Below are 11,383 nucleotides of genomic sequence, written 5' to 3'. Positions count from 1 at the left end.
ATGGCTTCTCAAACTGGGCTTTTCATAAATGTGTGGTCATACACTTGGTTTTTGGTCTTGGAACAACTACTGACAAATTAAACTGGACTCTGCAGCTTCAAACCCAACTCCCAACACTCAGACTCATCCTCTCCACTGTTCATTAGTCTATGGACTAATTTTCTATAGAGTTTTAGGACACTTCCTCAGAGGACAGTGCTATTGCTCTGGTTTCTGATTTCCAGATCCCACTAAGGGATGATTTCTTGATGTGCTGGAACATACATCCACCACTCAATATCTGAATGAACTACATATACAGTGGTGTGAAAAAGTGTTTGCCCCCTTCCTGATTTCTTATTTTTTTGCATGTTTGTCATACTGAAATGTTTCAGATCATCAAACAAATTGAAATATTAGACAAAGATAACACATGTAGGTTTGGATTTCTTTTTTCCCTTAATAATAAAAACCTTCATTTAAAAACTGCATTTTGTGTTTACTTGTGTTATCTTTGTCTAATATTTCAATTTGTTTGATGATCTGAAACATTTCAGTTTGACAAACATGCAAAAAAATAAGAAATCAGGAAGGGGGCAAACACTTTTTCACACCACTGTATATGCATCTTCACTTAATCAACCTGTTTATGCTTACTGAACTGAATTCAGTTTGCCCTTTGCTGTTCTAAGAACCTTGAAGCGTTTTCAAAGGTCCTTCAGTTTGGGACACAAACCAAGAAGAGGATCCTTTTAAAGTAAGGAGATAATTTTTTCAGAGATAAAAACATAGACATTAATTTTTAAGCTTTTAAAAACTAGAATTTTTCAAGACATTATATGGCAATTACAAAGAAGCATTCTGCTGCCTTTAATTTTATCCACTCAAGTCAAATTCAAGTCAAGTTCAAGTGTATTGTCATTATACTCATATACAGGTATATGGTATAACAAAATGCTATTTAGCTAGCTCTCAGACGATAAGTCATGCAAAACAACAATACAATTGTATAATAAAAGAAAGACGGAGACAACAGGCAGTGTGCAAAACAACAACAGGCAATGTGCAAAACAACATCAGGTGTGCAAAAGCATGCATCAACAGAATGAAATAAAGAATAGAAAATAATGGGGAGTGAGCTTTTTGACATGTAAGGTAGAGGTAGATTTCAATGTGTGTTTGAGTTTTGGTAAGAAAGAAGGCACTGTGAGGTTCAGATCGTAGGTGAGAGAGGCTGGGAGTTTAATAGTTTAATGCTCCGGTACCATTTTCCAGATGGTAGAGGGTCATTCAGTCTGTAGCTGGGGTGTGTGGGGTTTTTGATGATGCTTTGAGCTTTCCTCAAGCACCGTCTGTCATAAATGTCCTGTATGGATGGGAGGACAACCCCAGTGATGGACTGGGCAGTTTTCACCACCCACTGTAGGGCTTTGCGGTCATCAATACTGCAGTTGCCATACCACACTGTGATGCAACCTGTCAGTGTGCTTTCTGTAGTGCATCTGTAAAAGTTAGTGAGGATCTGGGGACATATCTTAGCCTTCTTCAACCGTCTTAGAAAGTACAGGCGCTGTTGGGCTTTTCTTGATCAGACATGTGGTGTTGAGAGACGACGTAAGGTCCTCGGTGATATGAACTCCAAGGAATTTGAAGTTACTGACCCTTTCCACTTCAGTCCTGTTGATGTGGATGGGGCATGTCCGTTTTGCAGATTCCTGAAATCAACAATCAACAATTCCTTGGTTTTGCTGACGTTGAGGATGAGGTTGTTGTCTTCACACCTAGTTGTAAGGAGATTGACTTCCTCCCTGCAGGCCCTCTCATCGTTGTCTGTGATCAGACCTACAACTGTGGTGTCATCGGCAAATGATGATGCAGTTGGTGTTGTGTTTGGCCTTGCAATCGTTGGTGTAAAGGGAGTAGAGTAATGGACTAAGCACACACCCCTGGGGGACCCCAGTGTTCAGAGTTAGTGTGCCGGAGGTGTGGTTTCCAAGCCTGACAGAAGGTCTGCCTGTCAGAAAGTCTCGAATCCAGTTGCAAAGGGTGGTGTTAGACCCAGTGCACTGAGTTTCTTGACTAGTTTCTCTGGAATGATAGTGTTAAAAGCTGAGCTGAAGTCAATGAGTACTAGTCTTGCGTATGTGTTCTTTTTATCCAGATGGGATAGGGCAGTGTGTATGGCAATGGAGATTGCGTCATCTGTGGATCTGTTGGGCCGATAGGCAAATTGGTATGGGTCCAGTGTGTTTGGAATGGTGTCCTTAATGTGCTTCATGATCAGCCTCTCAAAGCATTTCATGATGACAGGTGTTAGTGCCACCGTCACATGTCACTGTGGTATTCTTCGGTATTGGGATGATGGTGGTTGTCTTGAAGCAGGTGGGGACGACGGCTTGGGCCAGGGACATGTTGGAAATGTCTTTGTATACACCCACCAGTTGATTGGTGCAGGCTCTGAGGACGTGACTGGGTATACCGTCGGGTCCTGCAGCCTTGCGTGTGTTCACTTTTAGCAGAGATCTCCTCATCTCATCTGCAGACGTGAGAGCACCTGCGGAAGGTGCAGCTCTGTTGACTGGTTCTGTGTTGCTGGCTTCAAACCGAGCATAGAAGGTGTTGAGCTCGTTAGGCAGGGAGGCATCATGGGCAGATGCACAGATGTTCTTCCTCTTGTAGTCTGTGAGGGCATGTATACCTTGCCACATGCGCCTTGGGTCATTTGTGGTGAAGTGTTCCTCTAATTCCTGTTTAAGTTTTTGCATATTTAATACTATTGTTTAGATTGATCTTGGCTGACCTTAGTTCTGATTTATTGCCCGATTTGAATGCTGCATCCCTTGCTTTGATTAGGATGTGAACCTCATGTTCATCCATGGTTTCTGGTTAGGAAAAGTTCTTATTTCTTTTGTGAGTGTAACATCGTCAGCACATTTCCTGATGTAGCTAGTGACTGACGATGCATATTCCTGTATGTCAGTGTTTGATCCCTGTGTGGCTGCCTCTTTAAACACATCCTAGTCAGTGCATTCAAAACAGTCCTGCAGGACTGATTCAGCTCCTTCAGGCCATACTTTCATCGTTCTGACCACTGGTTTCACTTGCCTGTGCAGCTGTCTGTATGCCAGGAGGAGAAACAGAGTGATATGGTCTGAGTTTCCATAGTGGGGGAGGAGTACAGCCTTGTAAACATTCTGAATCTTGGTGTAAATGTGGTCCAGAGTGTTTTCTCCTCTCGTTGGGAAGGAGACATGCTGATAGTACTTCAAGAGAAATGCACAAATAAGTTATGAAATTTTGTGCCATGTCTTAAGTGATGTGAGTCATGAGACAACTTTCTAATGTAAAAATCAATTAGTCAAGATCCAGATTCCAAGAGCTTATATAAATCCCTTATTTATCAAATTATCTAATTATATATCTAATACACCATGTGGTTAGTATTAGTGGGTGCTGTGTGAGCCACCTGAAATAATCATATCAGCAAAATAGTTTTCACAGCTCTTCGGGTGGTCTTCTTCAGTTAAAGAAATATAAAATCTTCTGGACTGTGGCCCACCAAGACTGAAAATGGTATCCCTGCTTAATGTGTCGACTACTTTCACTATTTCAAACACAAATTAAGTGTTTATTACTGCTGTGTCCTCCACTACAAGCCATTACAACTGTATACTGTATCTACAACCAATTGAGAGAAAGGGGCTCAAAGTCATATCTCACATTATTGAAGCTCTTCAGTTTTGCTTGACATAGCTGATTCCAAAGTTACTAGCTGTACTAGACTATTATCAAACATTTGGACAATCTGTTTCTAGATCTGTTCTTAGGGATAAGACAAGGTGAAATCAATTTTTGGTGTGTAGTTCTTTTGCTAGGAATGCTTTGGAATGCTGGGTCAAGCCCTCCATCAACATAGTGCTGGTCTTTGATGCTGTACCTTTACAACTACATTGTCCATCATTTTGAAAGATAATTGTCTATACTTAAGTTCTCTAACAGATGGCACACATAATTGAAACTCTTCCCCAATAATTTCTTTCTACAATGCAATCAATCCTTAGAACACTCCCTATATGATCTGTAACCCCACACAAAGTATAACCCTGTCACACAAAGACATGCTTCATTCTGCTACTGACAGTTTGCCAGTTGCAGTGGGTGTTGCTCATTGTTGCTTACCATCTCAAAGACATTGGGTAAAACCACCGATACAAACAATGGCATTAGATTTGGACCTGATGAAGTAAGAAGTATGCAAAACGAAGTAGGAAGTATGCAGACTCTAGTCTCTGATGTGTTCCATTGGTCTGTCCACTGACAATTTTCTGTATTTCAAATTATAACACTAATAATAAATGCATGTTATATTCTTATGATATATACACGTCAGTTAACTCAGGTGGTTAAGTCAACATAAATTAATAATCTTTTTTATATTTTTTTGGAAACATTTCTTAAAAATGATCAAAATCCTTAAGTGCAGATATTTTTTCTTTTAATAATTAGTATACAGCCTACCGTATACGGGAAAGAGCAACTGGCACTTGGCTCCCTTTTGCTCTCTGTGATGTTATGGGCACGGAAGATCAAGAAGGAAAAGGGACACATCCAAAAGATATCATCAATGCAGTGAAAGGCCATGTGTCTGAGAAATACAAGGTAACATTCATACTGTATCACTTTTCTATAGCACCAGAGATGCTTTTCCATTGCTTATCCAGTACTAACCAGCTTGAACTATGAACTATACTACTCAAAATATCTTTAGAAGACTTATGTGTTGCTGCAGCCTGGGGATTGTTAGAGAGTAGAGACAAACCATTGCTTTCCTGATTATTTATATAAATAATTTATTATTTTTCTAAATAGCTATGTTGTAATATTAAAGAGAAAATGTGTTTTGCCTTCAGCTTAGTATTTAGTACTGCACTTAGTAGCGCACATTAGTATTTCTGCCTCACTGAATTTTTTCCTCAACATCGAGTTCAGCCCCGGGTGCTCTCCAGCCTGGACTAGACAGGCATCTCATAAGTCTGTAAAGTTGACAAAAACAACAAAAAGTGGTTGGACACATTACAGATTGTTTGCTATTTGTTTGTTTTGATATTTATTGTAAGTTATTATGACAAATAACTTTACAATACAATAACCTTTATGCTACTCTTTATATTAAAAGAAGCCTCGTGTTCTCAATTGTTAATTTCCACATCTCTCTCTCTCTCCACAAGTTCAATCCGGTATCTCCCCTCTCAGGATTCTCCATTTTTCAATAAGAGCCCAACACTTAATGACAAGGCTCACTGCTTTGTCTACATTGTGTCTGCAGATCAAGTGAGCCTCTTGACTGGTGGCATTGTGTACAAAATAAAGACAGTCAAATCAGAGGTCACTGATTTAGGTAAGAGAATCCTCAACGGTGAGACATTAAAAAGATGTTGTTCTTGAGAACCTGTTAACAAAGCACATATATTTTCATAGTTTATTCAAAGCAACATTCAGAGAAGATTCAAAATCTTATTTGTATTTTACAGAGAAATTAAATTAAAAAATGCAAGTTTTTTAAAAAACCCTAACTCCATAGAATCGTGCATATAGAGCAGGAATATAAGAACATATAATCCAGAGGAGGTTATAATCCACTTTCACATAATTCATAATTTAACATAAACTGATGGGTTGGCTTTGTTAGTGCCTACGAGGATTATAGCTACTTGTATCAGGTTCCCTCTTATTCTTCTCATTTCAAGACTATGAAGGTTTAGTTCCTTCAGTCTGTCAGTGTTCAATGGAAAGCTTAACTGTAATCTAATAAATATTTTTTTGCACAGGAGTTCCACAGGTGGTGCTGTTAACAAAAGTGGATTTAGCCTGCCCAGTGGTTAAAGGTGATCTCAAAAATGTGTACAAGAGCAAATATATCAAAGAACTGGTGAGTTTAGATAATGAAGATGATAAAAAATAAAAATAAAAATGACCTTTTTTGTACATTTGGATGCTAGTAGCCTGCACACTGGAGGGTTATCTTGCTTTTTTAACAACAATCCACACTCTTTTAGTCCACTTCAACAATAAGACATTCTCCACAACAATAAGACATCTTCTACTGTATGTGTTCAGAAGTGACCTCCAAATGTTTCTCATCAACCTTACAGTGCCAGTCATAATGAGCTGTTTGTAATAACATCTGAAGAGTGATAGCTGACTCCCATATTTATCAATTATTGAGTATAAGAGAATAAAATAAGGTTTGTTCCCATTTGTAAGAAATATATCCTCTTAACGAAAGAACCAGGAATAACATCTGGGAGAAGCCTGAATGCAGCCCATGTCAGTTATGCTCTTATTTTGAGTTGATCCTCTTAATGAGAACCCTTGCTATTTTCTTTATTAAACAGTGTTCCAGAATTAGACATTAATGTTCAAAAATAATAAAAAACATTCTAAGAGATTCTTCAAAAGTACTGTTCCACAGCACATCAGAAATACTACAGATAAACAGTAGGTGTACTTTCCCCAAATCCTCTAATAATTTCAAGTATTCTTATAAAATGCACTAACAGTTAATTGTGATATTACATACCATTTCCAGGTAAAACAAATTGTTTAACAGATTTAACAGTTATTTCTCTTACCTTTCTATTTCTAATAAACATACTGTATTTTTATTTCAGATGGAGAAGTGCAGTCAGATAATTGGTATTCCTGCCAATTGTATCCTCCCTGTGAAGAACTACCATGAGGAAACCACCCTTAATGACGATGTTGATGTCCTAATCCTGACTGCCCTGCTGCAGATACTCAGATTTGCTGATGACTATTTCGAGAATTTGTGTTGCTGAAGCAGAAATTATTTTTTTGTTTGTATATGCTATCTCATGTAATGCTTCTTTTTACATATGGAATAAGTAATGTGTAAAAACAATATCTCATATTAAAATTGACTGTTCAAACAATAAATCGAGTGAAGACACCCGAAGAATGGTCCATGGTCAAAACATTGTGTTTTTCAGGTTCTTAGATTGCAGTTCTGATTCCCTCAAATGTTTTAAATTTGAGTTCTGTATTTTATTATATAAGTACGTTGTAATAAGATGTCCATGAAACCTGGAAAGTGTAGAGTTCTCCCGCAATACGAGTCCTGGCCTTTTAGCACAACAGAAGTCACCGTAGTCTGGGGAGTGTCAGTAGTGTCGTAGTGTATCAACTGTTTGTATTCTGGGGCATTGGTTTGAGCATTCAGACTGAGTAAACACTTCAGTAGTATTTAAAAAGATTCCTGGTTCTAAATAGTGAGCTTTATTAGAGTTACTCACCTAGCTGAGGAGAACAATACCTCATTCATAAATATGGAGCTGTCAGAACACCTTAAATGAGGAATAAGCCAGGGTGCAAGATGTACAAGGGAGAAAATAAAAAGCACAAGAAACCTCCTCTGGAACCATTGTTTTAAACTCCATTTACAGCAGCAACTTGACCTTTCCTTATTGTTTATGTACTGACCAAGCTAAGTTTCACTTCTAAGATCTGGGTCTGACCCATGTGACCACGGTATACATTGCAGTAAAAATTTAATCAAAATTATGTGAAATAATAAAATTAATTACATTTAAAAAGAGCTTATAACTTGCAGATGGCTAAACGATGTATGTACAAGATTATCATCTTAAACCTGTTTTTGAAAATATTTTTCTAAAAAGATTAAGTAGATTAACAATTGTACCTGTTCTGTTAATGTTTAAACATTTCCATGATTCAAAATTTATGTTTTGACTTCAAGGCGTTTGTGTTGAACTGTTCTGTATTTTACAATACTGTATGTTAACATTTAAAATAAAGTTTCCCTGAAAAACATTTACAATTCTTTTGGGAAATGGTGTGTTAAGTAAATTTTGTAAATATGAGGGAAGCAAATGGATTTTAACAGTTTGTGCATACATACTGTATGTTACCCATCCCCATACCAAACTGCACATTGTAAAACAAACTTATTTTTGTGTCTACAGACAAATTGTCTCTCCAGTTAACTTTTAACTTTTAAAAATTGCTTGATCTCCATCTGGAATCAAAGTAAAATAAAATAGTATTTAACATTGAATGTCATAATATTCCACTACTAACCTCTTTAATTCCACATGTAACAATATAATTGATACATCCTATAAAATGTTTTTGGAGAAGAAAAGGCAAAGGGAGAGAGTAAATTCACTTAGGACAACAACATCTAAGGACTGAATGCTTTGTGAATACTTGGAATACTTGGAAGTTTGGCTTAAAACCAGCTTGTGGTTAATGGGTAGCCAGCCCCCTGGCTCTAGGACTAGGAGACCCAAACTCCATTCAGACTCCATTGAGTGAACCAAGGGAAAGCTGCAAGATGGGACAGCTGAGGGAAGCTTGAGATTAATACAAATGGAGGCGTTTGAGTTCAGTCTATGTAGCTACTTTGATGATGCTGGTGATTAGGTGTAGCTGTGAGATATTCATTTGTTGTTGTTATCCCTGTCGAACTTCAGTTAATAACTTCAATAATAACTTTAGTCTGTCTTCTGACAGTGGCTGCGTGTCTGATAGATGGTATAGAAAGCTACTCCTCCACCACCTTTGTACAACAGCAAGGCATAAACATAAAAATGTCTCACAAATATGTTAACCTTCATGGACGATGTTATGGTTTTCAATTTTCTAGTTTGAAATAAAGTTGAAACAACAGATTCAGTTCTTGCAGACAACACTGAAAAGAAAACAAGCTCTTTCCTGGAAATGAAAAGTGAAAGAGAATTGGGCTCAGTGGTGACAGTAAGATGTTGAAGATGTAATGCATAAAGCTGAAAACCATTTTGAAACTAAAAATATATCATGATACCTCTGTAAATAATTTCTAATCAGCAAAATAAAAATGTCTCACTAATGCACTACTAATCTAATTATTATAATAAACTCATAGTATATTAGTACTGTGTATAAATGTATGGTGCTTTAAGAAACTAAAATAGTAATCCCTCAAAGAGGTGTTTACTTCTATGTAATACATGTATTGCATTGTGTTAGTGCTGGTAAGCCAAATAACCTAGTTTTACACAAACAAACCTCGAGTTATATAATAGCTCTGTTCTGGAAACCCTTATGTAACTAGAAATGTACATAAGTCGAAACACCCATTAATCACACACCACAGGGTATGCATGCATGTGTACAATACCTTACAGTACATCGATACGTCAGTGAACGTTTAAGATGTTATTTCTGTCAGTTTCTTTCATTTGAAGCACACATAGAAAATTAAGTTAGATAATAATTAATGCAATGTTCTATAAATAACCTTATGCCAACCTTGTTGTGAAAGGCGCTATATAAAAATAAATTGAATTGAAAAAATAGAAAAATATTCAAACAATAAATATTTAATTTACAGTACTGTATAGTACATAGTTATGTCAATGAACATTTTACAGGTTATTTCTGTCAGTTTTTTTTCATATGATGTACACACAGAAAAGTAAGCTCTATAATTAATAATGTAATGTAATATAAATATAAAATATTTTTAAAATATTTAAACAAAACATATTGTAGTGCGTTCGTCTGCCGCTGCGGTTGAAGAGCGCCCAGCTGGGGTACGTGGCAAGGTGCAGGATGGGAGTAGTAGTGGTCAGGGCGGGGACTAGGAAAGCTGCTGGCCAGTGCTGCTGACCCACTGCAAAATGGGCATACAGTTTGGTGAGATCGCCCGGATTCTTCTGAATAGTTCTGTCATGATCGCTAACCCCTCCTCTTAAGGGCGCTCCAGCCCTTCCTTGTTTTCTCCCATTGTCTGCACCTGTTCCCTATTCCCGCTCCCCCTTAAAAGCCAGACGCAGACTTCACTTTGGGTTCCTTATTGAATCACGTTTCATGAGAGCCCGGGGTCCTGCTGCGTCTGGCTCTGTTATGGTTTTAACCTTCTATTCCTGATTCCCTGCCCCGCCGGTCCCGACCTGGCTCATGCTTTTAACCCTTGGATGGATCTCCTGGCCTTGGACTCTACTCTACCGTTTGGATTCCCTGTTTGGACTTTGGCTTTGTTTGTTCGCCCGGACTCACTTCCCCAGGACACCTGCTCACCTCGGACACGCCCCCCTGTATCCAGACCCTTTTGCTGCATGACTTTCTCCCTAGTGTATCTTCACAATCCCAGATTGCGTCGTCTGCATAGGGCCCGGAAAGAACTGCTTCGTGACAAGTTCCCTGGTTTATACTTGAACCCAATTGCCACCCTATCCCTGTATAAGTACACGAATAGACCCCAGTGTGTTGCTCTCTGTCCTCTCTCTCTCGACATCACCTTCGTCAACAGCTGACGCAGTGCATGACTCGTGCAATGTGGAAGCCTGTGAAGTGGTTGGTTGTTGCGTTGTGCGTTCGGTCACATAGCACCAAAACGCAGTTTTGTTGACTTTATAGGGGTAGATCCTTTCACATGTCTTTTGATACGGGCAGCATCCTTTACAATTGTAATCACTGTTGACACTGAGAGACCGAGTTCATGTGCTTTTGTCGATAAGTTTTGTCTACCTTTTTATTTCTTTATCATTTTCATTTTCATCTCTAAATCAATTATCCTGCATTTGCTCATGGGTTGTGCACTCTTAGTATCTGTTTGCCTCTTTCCAGTCATGATTACAATATCAATGAAGTCACAAACACAAGAAAATGTTTCAAAATGAGTGAAAATTCTTTTAGCAACTGATCACAAGTACAAAGCAAGACTGAAGGCTAAGGGAGAGAGAGGGAGCACACCACGCAAGGTGGTAGCAGTGATAATGTAGATGAGCTACACAAAATGTTCATAACTCTGACTTTTTACTACTGACCTTTTAGAATAATTTGCGTAAGTCCAAGTTTACGTAAGTCGCATATTACCTAACCCTAGATGTGTCTGTACTAGATCCTCAATATTAGTAATATTGTTACATTTCCACTATCTCACCACCAGAGAGCATCCCAACCTCTATTCCAATTGTGCAGCAGAGGTGCAGACCAGATGTCAGTAGTCAATCCTTGCTTGCCTTACCTTCCTACCTCAACCCTATTTAAACCCTGCTCACTGTTCAAGCTTAATATTGTTTAAGTTACTTTGATGTCTAGAGTTTGCCTTTTGCTAATTTTACCCTTGTTCCTTTATTTTTTCCTGCTCTTTCCTTTTTATACTTTTTCTTGTCTTTGTTCCTGGGTTTTGTTTGTTTGTTGTATACTGCTTTGGTTCCCCTCAGTTTGTTGTTCTCAGCTCGTGGTCTTTTGTTTTCTTACCTGGATTCCTTACCTGCTTTTGAACATTGGCCTGTTTCGTGTCTTTGTCTTTTGGATCATGTTCTTTGTTGTTTTTTATGGGATTAGCCTTCTGGTTCTGGACTTTTGTTCGACTCAA

The 11,383-nt window shown here is 38.2% G+C and overlaps 1 protein-coding gene across 1 annotated transcript; it reads left to right on the top strand.

Annotated features, from left to right (window-relative positions):
* The first annotated feature begins 4,485 nt into the window (after positions 1 to 4,485).
* On the top strand, positions 4,486 to 7,830 carry LOC148652105 (interferon-induced protein 44-like). The gene is made up of 4 exons (XM_088598706.1): positions 4,486 to 4,638; positions 5,208 to 5,377; positions 5,808 to 5,908; positions 6,651 to 7,830. Exons 1-4 carry the CDS (start codon positions 4,619 to 4,621, stop codon positions 6,816 to 6,818), a joined length of 459 nt encoding a protein of 152 aa, XP_088454832.1. The 5' UTR covers positions 4,486 to 4,618; the 3' UTR covers positions 6,819 to 7,830.
* Positions 7,831 to 11,383: the final 3,553 nt, after the last annotated feature.

The sequence above is a fragment of the Lepisosteus platostomus genome, chromosome 11 (genome assembly GCF_059453375.1).
Source record: "Lepisosteus platostomus isolate fLepPlt1 chromosome 11, fLepPlt1.hap1, whole genome shotgun sequence".
Taxonomy (NCBI): Eukaryota; Metazoa; Chordata; class Actinopteri; order Semionotiformes; family Lepisosteidae; genus Lepisosteus; species Lepisosteus platostomus.
Note: the sequence above shows the minus strand (reverse complement) of the source record. Positions and strands in the feature narration are given on the sequence as shown.

Excerpts from the sequence above, each read along its gene's own strand:
- LOC148652105 (XM_088598706.1), top strand. The coding sequence starts at position 4,619 with ATGTGTCTGAGAAATACAAG. Across the intron at positions 5,378-5,807 it reads ATCAGAGGTCACTGATTTAG|GAGTTCCACAGGTGGTGCTG; the intron begins GTAAGAGAATCC and ends TTTTTTGCACAG. Across the intron at positions 5,909-6,650 it reads GCAAATATATCAAAGAACTG|ATGGAGAAGTGCAGTCAGAT; the intron begins GTGAGTTTAGAT and ends TTTTTATTTCAG.